Below are 18,210 nucleotides of genomic sequence, written 5' to 3'. Positions count from 1 at the left end.
AGGAAGCTGTCACATCCAAACTACCCTTATCTCTGAATACATGATGCTTCTTTTAAAGACTAGGGGCCAGATTTACTAAACAGGGCGAATCAGCATAATACCACTCCCATAAAAAAACCAAAGGGAGTGGAAATTGTTATTTGTTAATGCATTAACTAACATGAATGCATTATTCTTCTTTATTCTTAAATGTTTCTTTCATATTTAAATGTCTCTCTCTTGTAAATAAACTGAATTTTATTCACACCAAAGTAGTAGGACATATGTATATAGATGGAGTTTTTAATAAAATGAATTAAGCTACTACTTAAAAAAAGACGTTTATCAAAATTATGCTTTTGAATGAATTTTAAAGCATAAAAATTATACGTCCTGGTTGATGTTTATGTAGTACTCGTGTAGTCCTGTGAGAGCGCTATAGATCACAACTTGTCTGCCGTCACAGGAAGCTCAAAGACTAATCTGATCTGCTGAGGGCTGTGGCCTTGACATTAATTATATATTCAATTTTATTGAGACAGTTTGCTGCCCGAATTGTGTCTATATTGGGATCCTCGTTATCCTTTTAAGCTCGCTGAGGATGGCTGAGCCAAGTGGGAGATATCAGCAGGTGAGTGAGTTCCACTGTGACTCGGCACGGTTATTTTTAAAGCAGACCGGCGGCAGGCGCCTCCACAGCGGGCAGTGTTGTCAGGAAACTCCGAGGCTCTGACAGGATGCGGGCCGCAATGTTTTGAAATTAATAACTCGTCCATTTAAATGATAGCGGCGTGACTTAACACGTAGTTTGCGCTAATCTCTGAAAATATTGTGTTTAGCCAATTCGTTATTTAAAAGTAGCTGCTCATGCTGTTGTTTATTGCTTACGTCAAAGTTTTCATTCATACATTATCCATTAACTTATACAACGTTAACTCGTTTACAATCCCCGTGCAGGGCAAGTTAACGTAATGCAGAGACGTTGCAGATTGACAAATATTCATGTAGAAAGAATCAGGTTTGTTAAATTTGGAAGTTGACTAAATATTTGATTAGATCACTGAACTAGTACAGGCCCATGTGATGTAATTTCGCACTATGAGAGACATGCTATAAGTGTGTAATTAAGAACCATCATACACAAGAATATATCAAATTTGGTAAAGGTTATTACACTAACCTTAGATGGCAATGCCATGGTACTTTGATCTACTATAGTCAGAACTGCATTTCCAAGATGCTTCAAAAGCTGCTTCTGCCGTGTTAAAACGATGATAAATTCATGATTCTGGGTCTTGGAACATGGAACCATGGTATTGCTTTTAAATATATATAAATATGAAAAACAATTTCACTATGTATAATACATGGCCCCTTTAACCCAACAAAGCTTGATGTAATGCCTGAAATGAGGGTCAGAAAAAAAAGTGTTTTAATTACACCAGTTTATGGCCCTTACAGTATGATATAGTGAGAATATGGAGCTTATACTTTGAGAAAAATATACCCCAATTGAGCACAAATATGCAAATTGTTACATATGTTGTCATTTATATGTTTGAAAGAAGAAATCCTGATAGCTTATTATAATGTGAATCGTAAATCAGTGAAGTTTGTGTAACAATACAGCGGACTACTTATCTAAAATGTTCAGCTTAGTTGCTTCAGTCAAGTAAATGTTTATCTTGAAATATATCTTAATACTTAATAATAATAACAACGCATGTCCCACACCATGAAGGTGCACATTTTTTGAATTGCACTAAAAGCACTTTTGCTTCCTAAAAAACTGTAAACTTTGAAAAAGAGAGTAGAAGGCATGTAGTAGATTTGACCTTATTTAGACCTGTTGTATTATGTGGCTGTTTACTTCATCATTTAGTGAATAAATTATGAATTAAATTATATTTAAGCCAGTTTTTCCCTCTGATTTATGAAATGGTGAAGGTGAGCACTTCTGGAACAAATGTGACTGTTTAGTGTGTGGCCACGTGATGAGTGTCTGGCAAGTCATGTGAGTTCAAACGTAGAGTTACATAAGTAATGGAGTTACATTGTCATAGTGTGCATTTTTAGGGAGTATTTAAACTGACACCACTGCTATTTAAATTTAACACATTAGTATTTTGCTTGGGGGGAAAAAAAATCTCATATTTCCAGTTGCATATGCGATGTCATGGTCAAACTCTGGAGTCAAAGTTCAGGTTTTCATGCAGCCAATGAATTCCTTTGTGTCACCAGCTGCCCAATGAAGAGGAGCCAGAGGAGGGACCTCAGGTGGCCAGTGATCCTCCGCCCCCTTACAGTAGCCTTGCAGCTGAAAGCGCAGGTATGCAACATTAATAGTGCCCATAAATCCATTAGATTTTCTGATTTAAATTTTTACATTATGCAATAACACGTGAGTAATCACCATTTCTGTTTTTTCCTTCTACTCAGCATATTTTGATTACAAAGACGATGCAACATTTCCCAAGCCCCCATCTTATAATGTAGCCACATCTTTACCATCTTACGACGAGGCTGAGAGAACCAAAGCAGAGGCTACTATCCAGCTGGTGTCAGGCCGAGTAAGTACCGAAATCTCACCCATTAATTCGGTCCGGCGCTAGGATAAAAAAAACCTTTATTGTGATGTAGTGTCCCCTGTTCACTGCTCTGTTTCTCTGCCACACACTGCTTGCGTACAGCACAGGGAGCATCTGGACACATTCGATGACGTTACTCGCTGTGTGCTGGAGGTACAATAAGAGTGTGTGAGACTGTAAAGTGTGGTGGTGGAGGGGATGTCGATCTAGGAAGACCCCAGGGTCCTGTTTTATGGCTTGAACAGGTTACATGTCTTGACTAGGGATAGATGTACGTTTATTTTTGTAATGTAAATTTGCCGCACAGAAAGAAATATCTGCACTATTAAAAAGCTGCCATTGCATATTTGATACAGTTGTTAGCATTTGGTGCTTTCAAGTCATGAAATGTTGCCCCTGGTGTCTTCGGTTTTAGATGTGATGATAGTTAAGTGCTATAGAGTATCTGAATTTTTTTCTTTTCTTTTTTTTCTATCTACACACATGCAGCCAAATATATTTAGTAGCTACGACTTTCTCTTATTTTTAAGCACTTTGCATGTCAAGCTAAAAATGCTCTAACTTTTTAAATGTCTCAATACTATTTATACCTTCCAGCTGTGATTATTCGAAGCCCCTCTATGAAACGTGTCGGATAGGGTGAGGTGAACCCCAAACAAGTTTCATTTAGATTTTTAAAAACCTGATTTTAAAACTATATATTTTTACTCTTCCCTTTTGAAAACTTCCAAAACACTTGACAAGATCCCATCACACCTTCCATTCTTCTATAGTATCCCAGTGCTAGCAAAAAGTGGCTAACGTTCGAATATGACTGCTGTGATGTCTAAATTTGAGAATCTCTTGTTTTAAAGTCAGCAAAAAATCCAGAGAAATGTCACGAATAGTGGTCGACCGATATGTTTTTTTTTTTTTTTTTTTTTTTACGCCGATATCTTGGAAAGCAGGGGACCGATATAAAGCTACAAGACATAAATTAATATTTAAGAAATTTGAAATCATTTGACAATGGATGAAGAAGTAAATGTGTAAAAGAAACATATACTTTAGATGACACTATTTTTTTCACAAATATATAAATATTTAATAAAAATAGAATTAAAAAGAAAGTAAACACTGTAACCAACAGAGCACTCAGTATTCTGGGAAGTTTGTGTGCACTGGGAATCATAATTTTCAAATAAAGCCAGGGTAACCCTCATTTTACACACAGCACACAGAGAAAATGACATGAATATGACAGCGGGCAAATGCATAAAGCGCAGCATAATTTGAAATCACGAGTTTAAAGTATAAAGCATTCAATTACAATTCACACACACCGACCGTCACACAGAGAACACGTGATACACATACACACTTCACAAGATCTTACAGCTGGATTCAACTAAGTTTGCAAGGTTTGTAAAATTAAATGTTCATTAGTCATTCAGAGATTTGTTTAAATTATACATATTCATGTTGGCTGTTTTAAGTACTTGTTCTTCCTTAAGGTACTTTCACACAAACACTTTGTTGGTGCACCCTCAGATCGGTTTGATGGCAGAGTTCAGTTTGGTTGAAATGTTTTCCAAACTTGGGTGTGCACCCATAAACCGTGCATGAGTCTGGTTTTAAAAGATGGTCCGTGGAAACTCAATGCATTTATCTGCCTGTCTCCACCAGAAGTTGAATTCTGTGCATGCAATTAACAATTCTGAACACAGATTAATCTGTTAATTATTTATTTGATTAATCACTGAATAAATAATTATTAAAAAAATATATATATATACTTTTATTGAACGATTGTTTTTAAATCCATAATTTACTAAACATTTCACATCCTGCTCAAAGTTGTCCTAAAACGATGTGAAGTTTGAAAGCAGTGTAGAAAGATTTTGTGAATTTGTTCATGAAGGCTGTGTGCAATTAAAGAGGGTGCAAAAGTTAAAAAATGTTAAAAATGTTAACCGATTAAAACACTGCTTTAAATGGCACACACATCCATCAAGGTGCGTGACAGGGCAAACTATATGCTTTAGTTTAGAGCACTTAGTCTGCACTTAGTATTCTTATGTTTAGGAAAACATATTCCTGCATCCTCCGCTGTTTTCCAGATGAGTGTTGTCCATAAAATGTAACAGAATCCATAGGCAGCAATGAGGAAGGGTAAGCAATCCAACTATGGTTTAGACCAAGCAATCAGACCAAGTGTGAAATCATCAGTCCACTTAAGTGTTTGTGGTTTATGTTTCTGTGAATTATATGAGCCCCAATGCATCCACTCACTCTCCTCTCCTGTTATCTAATTCTCTTGTTTTCGCTCATTTAAAGGGGTCATGACATGGATTTTTTTAAAATTGTTTCTTAATGGGCACTTATAATATTAATAAAGTATTTTTCACACATTTTTAAAATATTTGCTGATCCTCTGTTTGAAGTGATCTGTTTTTAAAGAGTGGCTACTTTAGGGTTTGTCAGTAAATGGCCACTGTAATGATTGGCTAAGGTCACTGCATAGGAAATAGTATCAACACCTCTTGCTATTGCATGTGAGTAATACTAAAAACATTATCCATGTACAACCATCATTAACAGTCAACAATTTGACAAACATTGTTTTGTCTGTGTAATTGGATTGCGTTGCAGCTGTTGTCAGATCCAATACAGTTGGCTGCTTCATCTTTCCACAGAAGTTTTTTTTTTTTGCTCTCTGTGCTTCATTTACATAACGATATGGAGTCAAATGCTCAGAACAAATATATAATTCTCCAAAGGCCATTAAGAATAAACAATCCACTTGTTCGTGGTTCTGAAGTCAGTGTTTCCATTTGTTGTCTAGACTGGAGTAGCTCTAGTGCATGGAGTAAATTGAACGGGCATCTGTAATACTGTATCCAGTATAGACCGTGTCAGTGATTATAATTGATTCAGTTTGCTTTTGATGCCTTAGTGTAGTCGGCTAGTGGGCAGGGCTTGTGGTACAGTCATGTTTAACCATTTGTTGATTGATTGCTCTACAGGAGGATGTATGTAAATCTAGATGCTTTAATAGAACAAATAACTTCTTTCTTAACTTATAAAAATGATTTCAACAATCAAGGAAAATCAGATTTCTCGTGTTATGACCCGTGTTATGTGTTTTAGCCTTGCTTTCCTCTTCCTGTCTCTGTTACACATTTAGATTTGATGGACGCCTCTGTCTCTGTATATTTCCCTGCAGGATGATGACTTTGTGGCCAGAGATGACTTTGAGGATGCTGACCAGCTGCAGATAGGCAACGATGGCATTTTCATGTTGACATGTTTCAGTAAGTGTTTTCACGGAAGCAAGATTTGCGTTCCTATCTCTATCTTCTTTTATCTCCTTCCCATCCAGCGGGAGAAAAGTGACAAAAAGAAAATGCTGGTGATGATGGTCATGTTAAAGGGATTTTTTTATTTTTTTTTTAAGTGGGAATAATCCACCCGTTCCACATAATCTTTTGAACATCTGATATTTCTGTTAAATTCAGTTTTAAAATATAATTTTTCCTCAGTGGCATTCCTCTTCAACTGGATTGGCTTCTTTCTATCGTTCTGCCTTACAACCTCAGCAGCTGGGCGTTATGGCGCCATATCTGGGTTTGGTCTGTCCCTCATCAAATGGATTCTCATCGTACGGGTACGCTTCCACCTAGACCATTTAGTTAGTGAGAACATTTCAGAAGCACATTGCCCTCCATTAGTAATCACCACAACAGCTAGAATCTAACTAAATGATTCATACGTGCTGTAATGGGTTTTCTTCATGACATTACAAGCCTGGGCATGATGGGTGTTTTTATCCGTGCATCTCTTTCTCACTCTTCCTCTCTCTTTTCATTCTCAGTTCTCTACTTATTTCCCTGCTTACTTTGATGGACAGTACTGGTTGTGGTGGGTGTTTCTGGTGCTTGGTAAGTATGAGTGCACGAAACAACCACAGGTTTTTTTTTTTTTCTGCTTTCAGCTGAAGTTCCTTGTGTGAAATGTTTTGCTTGTAAAGAAGCTTATGCTCTGTATCGATAACTGCTAAAAATGTGTCTGTTTTTCTTGTGTAATGACACATTGAGCATTAAAAATGTACATTGTCGGCCCAGTTCAAAGGCCGTTTAAGAAGAGGGCTCAAGCGCTGATGAGTTTTTATGACCTACAGGCATCCTGCTCTTCCTCAGAGGCTTTATTAACTATGCTAAGATCCGAAGAATGGCAGACTCCGTTTCTACTCTTCCACGGACCAGAGTTCTCTTCATCTATTAAAGGTAAATATTCCTGAGCAAATATGAATATTCCCTAATGAGAAACCTCCTCCTTAATATTTATAGTCAGCTATATATTATATTATATATTATATATTTAAAAATGTATGCAAATTTAAATTAAAAACCGTTTTTCCATAACCTATTGTTATGAACACCCTCTTTTCAGGATGCCTTGAATTATTTTTTAATTATTATTGAATTTGTTTTTTAACTTGGCAAAAAAAAAAAAAAAGGAAAGAAATGTTCTCTCACATTCACACAGCTGCTTTAAGTAGTAGAGTGCATCTCATTCTCGTGGACTGCACCAGGTTTAGCAGTTCTTGCTGAGATGTTAGCTCACACTTCCACAAGACACTTGCAAATGCTTGAAACATCTGGGGAGACACAAGGTTTGCCCCTGCAGGGACAATCAGCTGTCCATCCTGTCTCCCTGAAGCTCTGTCTTGGGCAGATTATATCAAGGACACTGCAGTTCCACAGGTCTGTGTTAGCTAATTTGGATTTTACAAATGTAAAACTTTAAGATACAGTATCCTGAAAAGGGCACATTGGGTTGGGTTGCACAGGATGTTGGGATGTGCACGGATAGTCGAACATTCGAATATTCGTTCTGCTCTAATTATTCGATAAATAAAAATGATATTCGAATTTCGCAAAAAAAAAAAAAAAAAAAAGTTCACAATAAAACCTAATTTGGTCACTTTCTGTGATTCTCCACGGCATATTTGAAGGTGTATGCAAGCAAAAAATAATTAATGAATGATTAAGGGGCCATTCACATTTCGCGCCTAATAAGGCGTGGAAAAGGCTATGCGCGCCGCTTTCTCCTTCTTTCCAAAGAAGCGCTCCTGAGGCGACGCGTTCTCTCCATGAAGACGCGGAAATTTCAGCAAAGGATAGATGGATTTGCAGCACACAAAAAAAATCGCTTTCAGTAGCTCTGCTACTAAATTTATTTCAAAATGGCAATCCATATACAGCTATGATCAGCTGTTCCTTCATCTTGGCTGAGCTTTCAACGTTGTTTCAGGAAAGGATGAAGCTGAATGTTTAGTTCTTGTCACATGACCTGCGGTGACCTTGTGGCATTCTGAAAGTTGAGATGTTTTTAACTCGATGCTGTGCGGACGCGCCTGGAAAAAACGGGACCGCGTCGCACCGCGTGCGCATCGCGACCGCGTCGCTTCCATTATGAGCGCGCATACCGCGCGCCTACATTGGAAATAATGAACTTGAGCGCACAAAAGACGCGATATGTGAACGCCCCCTAAAAGAACTGCGGTCTTCTACAGTACTTCAAATATGCCGTGGAGAATCACAGAAAGTGATCCAAGAACATTGTTGCAGCATCTCTCAAGCAACGAATAAACACAGCTAACTTGGAGAATGCAGTGAAAACTCCTCTTCTCGCGTCTGCCCTAGACCCTCGGCACAAACATCTCAGGTTTCTCGATGAAAACATGAGAGAAGTAAGAAAAAAAAACTTTTTTGAACATTATCAGAACATTTTCCTTGATGCGAGTGGTGCGGATGTAGTCGCCACGATGAAGAAGATGCAATGCCCACTCATCGGAAAAGGCTGAGCCAGTTCTCCAGCGATGATTACAGAGAGTCCAGCCGAGGCGAGTGGGAACAGTTCTTGCTGGAGCCATGTATTCCACCAGATGAGGATCCCATTCAGTGGTGAAAAGAAAACACGAAGCGCTTCACAAAACGTATTCACTTAGCACACCGTTATTTGTGAGTCCCGCCAACGTCTGTGCCGTCAGAGCACGTTTTCTCCACGGCCGGCCTTATTGTTAACAGACTAAGGAGCCGACTTTCCCCCAATCATGTTTACATGCCCGTATTTCTTAACAAGAACATTTGAAACAATAGAAAAAAGCAAAAAAGATTTGCTGACAGTTTAAAAGTTAAGTGTAAGCTACATTCTGTACAATAGCCTAATTGCTGCAGGCTGCTTTACGTTTTTTCTTTGTTCACTTTTCTTTTTTTTTTTTTGCTTTTAATCTGTACTTTTGTTTGTTTGCACGCATTGTTAAAGGTTTTCAGCTACAAAACACGATGTGTAATGTTCAAGCTTATTGTAGCCTAAGCTTGTTCAAAATGACGAAAACATATGTTGCTGAAAAATAACGTCTGACTCATTAAACTTAATTTAAATAAACGAATATTCGAATATTCGTTTTTTGTGAGCTCAAATATTCGAATGTGATATTTGTGGAAAACTCCCATCCCTAGTTGCACATGCCATATAAAGGCACTGTCCAGTGTTGCAGGTGACCATACAGAATTTGTGCTCTGAAGCAAGCATGCATTTTGGAACAGCTCTGGAATAGTTATAATAATGACTGTCAAGTCCAGTAAAGTGAACACATGAATAATGATATATATATATTTTTTATCTACTCTAGACACTTGCTGGAAATGAAAACACATTCTTGGGGCTTGCATTGAGCCATTGACACAGTGGGGAAAATATATTTAAGAAAGAAAAATCCTTCCATCTGTTATCTACTCATCTGAAAGGAAGACCACCGAACTCCAGAGCATTGAAGGAAGAGCGTGTTTTTTTTTGTTAGTTTTTTCTCTGTCTCTGCTTTTAAAATGCAGTTTGGGTGTCAAGATGGCAAGATACTCTTATTACTTTTCTAGATGTATGAAAATCATTAGTGGTTTGATGTTGAGTGCTATTTGCTCTTTTCAAGTCTGTAATGTATTTAAAAAGCCTTGTGTGTAGTACAGGCATGCACTTTGCTCCCTGTTAACCAGTAGGGGGAAGTCTTGCTTTTTTATTTCAGTGTTTTTTTGGTTTTTTTCCGTCTCATTCAGTGACGTTTGACAAGTAGGCAACCAGTCACTGCTGATCTCCATTCATGAAGAGCTTTTCTCTTTGTGAATGGCAGTGTTAAATGAATTGAATCTTAAACGGTCAATGCTTTTCTTCTATTCTCTTCTACTGTTTCTCTCTTTCTCTCTGCCTCCTTACATGACTTGAAATTAAAGATACTGTTTTTAAGTCGTCATTATTGATGTGGATCAGACGTGTATTTTTGGCCATGTAGTTCTTTCAAATGGCTTATTAATACCAAAATTATGATCAAGGGATATTTCTTAAAAGATCCAGGAGATGTGTGAATGGCATCTATCATCATTAAAAATAAATATATGGTTTTACACTTAACATTTGGCCCCATGTTTGAGTACTTGCAACTTTTCAGGGAAGAGAACTTTAATATGTGCATTCAAACATGTCTCCTTTTATACTATAGCACCGCACATTTCTTCCCCCACCTTGTGCAGTGGCCGTGATAGGGGCCCGTTTGATCTCTCGCTGTCCAATCATGCATGATTTTGCTGTGGCTTGTCTGCTCTTGTAACCTTGGGTCTCATCCATGACACAGGAAGTTACTCTTTTGTGTTCAGTTTTCCATGCAGCTTTGAATCCCAGTGGCTGTGCACATTCATTTGCTTGTAAATAAGATACTGCTATTAAACGTCTCTCGTGTTCAATGTTCAATGTTTACTGGAAATGTTTTTGGTGTATCTTTGATGTGAGGGTGAATGAAGTATACACAAGAAATTTGAGTAAACATTTAAAGTACTTTGCAATTAAACTTTGATTAACTTTATTCAATGTAAAACTGGTTATTATTATTATTTATTAACATTATTGTCAGTTCTATATGACCATTTTCTAACTGCAAAATCCTTTGAGATAGAATCATCTGTTACTGAAGGTTTGTTTTCAACTGTTATCCTCTCCTGAAGTCGCTGAACCAATAAAACTAGTCTGACCTGATTTCCTTGGTCGGATGTAGATGAAAAATATTCATGTCAACAAGGGCAAATTTCTTTTGCGGTTGCGGCTGAAGTCTATTGACAAGCAATATATCATGTCAGCGAAATGAAAGTAATGAATCATGTGGAATGTAGAATATTAAACAGCTGGTTTTGAATACAAAGATATTTTTGTGGCTTGCGCATCAGTGATGTTTTCTGATGCATATCTAATAGCTCATGAATGCAGTGGAGTTGTGTTTATGCGAGTGTGGATCTGAGGAGCAGGCACAGGCTGTCTCCTGTTATTGCCTGTTTGTATTGTCCATTTGAGGTGTGAAACCAGCAGCTCTCATTCCTCCTCCTGGTGTGACTTCCTGGGGGAAGCGCACAGCATTTAATAACCTAACACTCTCCTACCACCGGCAATCATCTCCGCAAACACAAACGAACTCATACTCTGGAGTCCTAAATATATCCAGGATGGCTTTCTAAGAAGGGGACCAGAGTCCCATTTGGATTTGGAGGTGTGGGGGGGGGGGGGTGACTGTGACAGATATAGGTGTGTGTGTGTGTGTGTGTTCATGTTAATCTGGGCATGTAAATTCTCCCAAATAAAGGCTTCAAAGGAGGTTTTCGCAGTGATGCCATTAAAGTGTGAAAAAAAATACCACTGAAAATGTTTTTTAGATTATTAAAATGTTCTTCTGAAACCGTTTCAGTTTTGTTTTTAATAAGAAGAACATTTTAATAATCTAAACAACATTTTCAGTGGTATTTTAGTATATATTTAGTATATAATTTTATTCCATTTTGATATCTTTAGATAATGTTTAGATAAAGTATTTCAGCTTAAACTAAATAAAAATGAGAAGTGTTGTCTGAGTACATTAAAAATGTACAGTAGCTGAAATAAAATGTTTTATTATTGTTTTTTTTTTTCAAATTGTATTTATATTCCAGTTAATGTTTACTTTGTTTTAAGTATTGATAAGAAAAGTGTACCATAGCAATACTATAGTACAATGATGGGATCAGATGCTAATAATATGGTACTTAATAAGGAAGCATGGCAACATCTTGGTATCATGTGCAATGCCAGTACCATGTTATATTTGTTGGACATGTACCATGGTAACACTGTATATATATATATATTTTTTTTTTCTTTTTTTAAACATTCTAAAAAAAAAAAATGAAACAAAAAACATGCTATTACTTTCTAAAACCATCTGATCACGTGAACCATACCATAACTTTTAGAACATGTAGCATGGTCATACCATGCATGTACATGTATGTATCTATTTATTTATCCTCCAATGAATGTTCCATGGCAGTACTGTTTTTTAGACATATGATGATGTAATACCACTTTTTACACATGTGAATACCATTATACAGGATAATCATCCAGTACCATGGTAATACCACTGTGTAACCTTTAAAAAAAAAAAAAAAACCTTACTTTTTTTGGACATGGAAATCATCAAATACCATGGTATGAATCAAAGTACCATGCTATTACCATCTGATACATGGTACAGTCTCAGCACTTGGTAAAGGTGTGGGCGGGGGGCTTTAGTCATCTATGAGTCATACAGCCCCCCACCCCTCCCCCCATACACATTTGACATAGATGTTTTGTTGGTGTGTGTGTGTGTCTCTGTGCTGATAAAGTCAATCGAACGGTGCAAAGACTCTCGCTGACTGGTTACCGTGGTGAGGGTGGACCGGTTACCGGGAGTGACGGCCAAACGATTGGTGACTCATCGGAGGCTGCTGCTGAGTCCAATGTATTCTGCTCACACTTGCTTTCCGCACCTCTCTCTCATCACTGGTTATGAGTGGCAATCAATCACAAATACTGTGTTTTTGCTTATCTTATATCACCTGGATTCTGCTCCAGCAATCAGTAACCATCATACAAACTGTTTATAGATCAGTGTTTCCGAACCTTTTTGGTTTAATGAGGACCCGTGGCCCCATCAGTAAAGCTCAAGAACCACTTCATAGACATTGAACCAGAAATGTACAACTTTTGAGCCGTGTTCTACGGGATATCATATAACATCATTCTTATTATTAAAATGACCATAGTTTTCCCAAAAGATGTACTTAACAATATGCACCATGTACTCTACTGTCTTGTAAGAAGTTTATGTGGTTGACATTGTAATATGATCTTTCTACGACCATCTAATATGGTCTTTCTATGACCATCTAATTCAGAATATCAACAAAACTATAGTTGTGTATATCAAGAGTCCTACAGAGTATTTGAGATGCTGAAATATTGGCCAACCATATTACCCAACTATCTACATCCACATTTCATATATTTATGAATGAGGAGAGACAGCTGGGATGGTGCGATTGGCTGCAGAGGATTCATTCAACCATCCACCCTCCAAACACACACACAGAGAAAGCGCGAAGAGACGTCATGCCAGGCTTCCGCAGTGCATCAAGGGAATCAGACTGCCTCTGACTCATGCTAGAGAAATTGAGAGAAAGAACTGGTGGGGGGAAGTGGGGAGGGCTCGCTCTTCATTCAGATTTTCTCCTCTTTCTCGCTCACTGCTCCTGAAGCCCAGTGATGTAATACAGGTGACCTATTCGTCACAGACCACCCCCGCTTTCCCCTGGCAGCTGATTGGCTGAGCGCTTGTATGAATGGGCCGCTCTGTTCCCTGTTGGGAGGGGGTTTGGGTGGAGTGAGGCAGAAGCACGTCACTCGTTCATTGAGGAAGAAAAAAATGGAAGTGGAGAAAAAAAACAGTGCCGGTTTCCTTGGCAGCAACTCTGAATAGAGCTCAAATGAGTTTGTGTGCTGATCTCACTCTTTGTCACACATGTAGGCAGTGTGTGCATAAAGGTGACAGCAAGCATTTTATTCTGCGTGTTTGCTGGTGGATATACATTATTAACTATTGCATGATCGTTCATTACAGACAATGAGAATGGAATAGCTTTAGTTTCATAATTATTGCATTAATTAAAGACACTTGCATTAGCACAGCTATTAAGTGGACCATATATTGAACTGAGCCACGTCTACAGTGTAATGAGAAACAAACCTTGTAAATTTGTGATGTCCAATGAAATTTAAACGGCTAAATATATTTCAACCTCAGGTTTCCTGCTGAAGTTCTGTTCTGCTCTGCTCCTATTCTATTCTTCTCAGCTCTATTATGTACTGTTCTTGTCTCATTCTACTCTGATTCTGTTTAGTTCTGTTTCTGTTATTTTCTTCTGTTTTATTTCTATTGTGATCTATTTTGCTCCTTTTGCATTCTGTACGTTTCTGCTCATACGCTGTTCTGTTACGCTTTTCTTTCTGTTCCATTTCTATGGTGATTTATTCTGCTCCTTTTTGCATTATGTTTGTATTCTGTTCTGTTCTGCTCCTACTCTGTTCAGTTATGTTCTTCTGTTCTGTTCTATTCTATTCTGTACTGTACTTATTCCATTCTACTGTGTATTAATTTGTTTCCATTGTGTTCTGTTCTGCTCCTGTTGTATTCTGTTTCTGTTCTATTCTATTCAATTAAAAAAAGAATTGTATCCTGTTATGTTCTGCTCATACTCTTCTATTTTATTATATTCCATTCAACTCTGCCCCAAATAAGTATTGTGTTCTTGTAGTCTATTTCTACTGTATTATATTCTGCTTCTGCTGTATTTGGTTCCTATCCTATTCTACTTGTATTCTATTTTATTCTGCTCATATTCTGTTCTACTCTATTCTTTAATGTTCTACATAGATTAGTATTGTTATATTCTGCTCATATTCTTGGTAGAGTTTTATCATATTCTTATATTCTTTTCTGCTCCTATTCTATTTCTGTTGTGCTCTACTTCTATTTTGTTCTCCTCTGCTTGGCTTGTTTCTAATCTATTCTATTATATTCTGTTTCTAATTATTTGCTAAGAAAGATCTGGTTATACAGTTATCACTGTTAAGTATTGTTAACATATGTATTGAACTTTTGTCAGTATTTTTGTGAATGACTTCATACTGTGTGTATTTGAGCACATACTGGAGAGCTGAAGCTGTGTGTGTGTGTTTGACTGCGTTGTGTGTGTTGGGCTGGAGGAATGTGTTTGCGTGTGCAGACCCTGGCCATCTCTCTGCCTTGATCCTGAATGAGTCACTGCTGCGGTACTCTGTGGGAGGGGCTAAGGTTGGATCCCCTGCTGCAAACCCAGTTAAACATACTCGCATGCATGATTTCTCTCTTTTTCTCTCTCTCTCTCTCTCTCTCTCTCTCTCTCTCTCTCTCTCTCTCTTTCTCTCTCTCTCTCTCTCTCTCTCTCACACACACACACACACACACACACACTGCATGCTGTCACATCCGGCCCTCAGGTCTACAGTGTGGCCTATAATTAGCCGCCTGCACAACTTATGGCCTCAGAATGATCTAACCAAATGCTTCAGAATACCATTCCACTGAGACAAAGACACAGAAAGATGGTTATAAAGAAAAAGAAGTAAGAATAGATGCTGAGCTGGAATCTCTAATGAATACACCTAGAATGTTACTGCTGCCTCTTGTGCAGTCCAGAATCACTGATTTCTGACTGTCCTCCCAAAGCACCCCCCCCCCCCCCCCCCAAAAAAATGTGTTTTTGTCATTAGGGTGAGTTCGTGGCGGGAGAAGAGGCCCCTCTCTGCCTTTCCAAAGCTATTAGATGCTCCAAAACAGCACAGCGGCCCAGCAAACAAAGCAATTGCAAGGATCCTCTGGTGACTACAATCAAAACTGACGTGATGTGGATTTGTCCTGCACAAATGTTTGTCATTATTATTAGTGAATTATTACACCTACAACTTAAAATGCTTATTTATAGTTGTTTATTATAAATTAAAAACTTGTTTGTTGGTCAAAGCGTGTTTTTTTAGGAAGCAGTTTGTAATTTCTTTTAGTACAGATTTGGCGCTCAATATGCAACGGTAGGTACTCTTTGAGTGGGATTTAAGGTCACACTAATATCCCTCAACTCATCACGTCTGCATCACTGTTTACTGTTGTGTGGAATCTCTTCTCGGGATGGACAGTGAGTCATACACTCCCCGTTGCTGTTCCTCTCTGCCAGGAGTGGGATCTCCATGGAATCACTTATTCTTGCCTGACTAACCCATCTCTGGTCTTCCTGCCTCCACACTGGTCAGGCAGGGGTCTTCAGTGCATCATCTAGAATTTATTACACCCAGACATAGGTAATAAAATTTAGTCAATTTCCTTATAGAACAGAATGCAATATATTATTGTAACAATGTTCGTGGTATGGGAAGAAGGAGGCGGGAACCGGCGAACATTCAAATAAAACTTTAATAATAAAATGAACACAAAATAGCATGACAGCCAACAGCTCTCAGCCCCGCCCCTATCGTCACATACCCCCATCTCCCCTCGCAGACTTGGGGGTACCTACGAGACTGCGATCTACTCCCCCCTCTCCCCACCAGGGGAGCCGATCATGGCGTACTTGGGGGTATGGACAGACAGATGAGGCGAGAGAGAATGAGACAGAAGGATGAGGAGAGACAGAGATGAGATAGGGGAGAGAACAGAGAAAACCCAGGAGCGTGGCAGTAAGCTCTCCGTCCCACCTCATCTTGCATCGTTCCAGCACCACTGCCTCGGGCAGCTACTCGTGATCTCCACACCATCCTGCTGCCCGATCTCCTCAGCACAGCGATCCCACTCAGCAGCAAGGGTTCTCTGACAGCATGTCCCTCCTTCCTCCTGGGTTTCGGCACCAATGTAACACTGTTTGTAAGACGGGAAGAAGGAGGCGGGAACCGGCGAACATTCAAACAAAAACTTTAATAATAGAATAAACACAAAACAGCCCCGGACGACTGCCGCACACAAACAGAACCATAACACAAAATAAAACCCAGGCCTGGTCCTCTATCCTTTTATCCTTCCGGAGCTCCTCCACGGGACTCGAGACCGGTGAGTGGCGCAGGTGTCGCTCATTCTCATTAACTCCACCAGACTGGCTCTGTTCCCACGGCTCTCGGCCCCGCTCCTCTCGTCACAATTATAATATTAGATCATGTATTCCTGGAGGGCAGCTTTGATACGCTTACTGGTAGCACCAATTGGAATTTGATTTCAAATGGGTTTCCCAAACACTTTAATTGTTCTCAAACAGGTAGTTTGAGAACATCATTATTTGAGAAAGTAGTTGAAATGGTGGACCGCTCAAATAAACAAAGCAGTGTTTTGGAAGCATCACAGAGTCTCTGTGCACATTAAACTGGAACAGAAGTATGTCAGCGTTAAAAATTAATAATATGAAATCAACCATTTTTCTGTTGTATGAGATAGTAATCAAGGCTTGTGTTCACAGCAAATTAATTAATAAAACATACGTTTTACTTGAACTGGCACTAATGACGACGTCTGTTTGCACAAAGTTAAAATAATTTCTCTGCCCTCTACTCGATCCGTAAACATGCAAGATGAATTGAGCAACTTTATATCAGTATATCAACTCCAGCACAGGAATAACTAATCAGCAAGCAGGAAAAACAGAGGGCTGTTTACTTAGCATTAGTATTCTCTCTCTTCTGCGGAAAACTGGCCTCCAGCTGCAATCGCATATGGAACCTATAGATCTTGTTTTTGGTCTTGCAGAATGCATTCCTTTGTAATGACATCCTGACCAGAGACTGTATCATCCTCTCAGCGGCCGACCCTGATAATCTGTTGGAGTTTTGTTTTCCCCTATAACAGTGGCAAAGTTTGTAATTCTTTTATAAAAGAGTTATATGTAGGACTTGGTAGTTAACTTAATCTGGCAAGACAGTTCAAGGGAAAGGGCATGTTATTGTCAGTAAGAGACATAACCCAATTATATGAAGAATTACACAAGGATCCTGATAACTGCCTAATGGGTTAAGTCTGAAAATGGATGTGGTAACTTAAACTGTCAAAATGCATTGTAGGAAGTAATCGTTCATGCTTGTTATTATGACAGCAGCACATTTAAGGTGATAGCGGAGTGAAAAAAGGTATTACAGCCTTGCTCTTGTCCTGTTTGAGCATTGCATCACATGCCATAAAAGCACTGACAGGTTACATAAATACCTCGACATGGAATGTAAACTTATATTCTTAACCGTGTAACTTTTATCAGGCAAAAATGTATAATTGCTATTAAAACAGAGTAATTTCCTGTTACTATAGAACAGTAGTTCGCAACCATGTTAGTATATAGTATGACAAAGACAACGTGCAAAATGAGCAGTGTTCATGTTATGGGGGGAGGGGGGTTGGGGTTGATGTGACGTGATCTAGCCAAGTATATGGTAACCCATACTTGGAATTTGTTCTCTTCGTTTAACCCATCTAAGTACACACACATACCCGGTGCATAGGCAGCCATGTATGCTGTAGTGCCTGGAGATCAATTGAAGGTTTGGTGCAATGTTCAAGAGTACTAAGAGTGGAAGAGAGCACTGTTCATTTACCACCCCCCTCCCCCCAACCACCACCTAAAATATCTGTAGCAATTGAAATTCATACCCGCAACCTTCAAATTACAAGTCCAACTCTCTAACCATTAAGCCACAACTT

General features: G+C 38.7%; 1 protein-coding gene and 1 long non-coding RNA gene across 3 annotated transcripts; both read left to right on the top strand.

The window, feature by feature from the left end:
- Positions 1 to 401: 401 nt before the first annotated feature.
- On the top strand, positions 402 to 9,441 carry LOC132130183 (NEDD4 family-interacting protein 1-like). 2 transcript variants are annotated; one of them, XM_059541865.1, is made up of 9 exons: positions 402 to 610; positions 2,221 to 2,308; positions 2,419 to 2,549; positions 2,670 to 2,720; positions 5,773 to 5,860; positions 6,089 to 6,213; positions 6,421 to 6,487; positions 6,727 to 6,832; positions 9,247 to 9,441. In XM_059541865.1, the coding sequence occupies exons 1-8, from the start codon at positions 581 to 583 to the stop codon at positions 6,828 to 6,830; spliced, it is 684 nt and encodes a 227-aa protein (XP_059397848.1). In that variant the 5' UTR covers positions 402 to 580; the 3' UTR covers positions 6,831 to 6,832; positions 9,247 to 9,441. The 2 variants fall into 2 exon arrangements, with proteins under 2 accessions (XP_059397848.1, XP_059397849.1); XM_059541866.1 differs by lacking the exon at positions 2,670 to 2,720 and having other exon boundaries at positions 404 to 610; positions 9,247 to 9,438.
- A 47-nt stretch (positions 9,442 to 9,488) lies between these two features.
- Positions 9,489 to 10,352, top strand: LOC132130184 (uncharacterized). The gene is made up of 2 exons (XR_009428683.1): positions 9,489 to 9,893; positions 9,960 to 10,352. It is a non-coding gene; the product is annotated as an uncharacterized LOC132130184 (long non-coding RNA).
- The last annotated feature ends 7,858 nt before the right edge of the window (positions 10,353 to 18,210 follow it).

The sequence above is a fragment of the Carassius carassius genome, chromosome 47 (genome assembly GCF_963082965.1).
Source record: "Carassius carassius chromosome 47, fCarCar2.1, whole genome shotgun sequence".
Lineage (NCBI taxonomy): Eukaryota > Metazoa > Chordata > Actinopteri > Cypriniformes > Cyprinidae > Carassius > Carassius carassius.
Note: the sequence above shows the minus strand (reverse complement) of the source record. Positions and strands in the feature narration are given on the sequence as shown.

Bases quoted from the DNA above. Each gene is read 5' to 3' on its own strand.
- LOC132130183 (XM_059541865.1), top strand. From the start codon at position 581: ATGGCTGAGCCAAGTGGGAGATATCAGCAG. The intron at 2,721-5,772 runs GTACAATAAGAG...ATTTCCCTGCAG, and splicing joins TTACTCGCTGTGTGCTGGAG to GATGATGACTTTGTGGCCAG. The intron at 6,488-6,726 runs GTAAGTATGAGT...TATGACCTACAG, and splicing joins GTGGGTGTTTCTGGTGCTTG to GCATCCTGCTCTTCCTCAGA.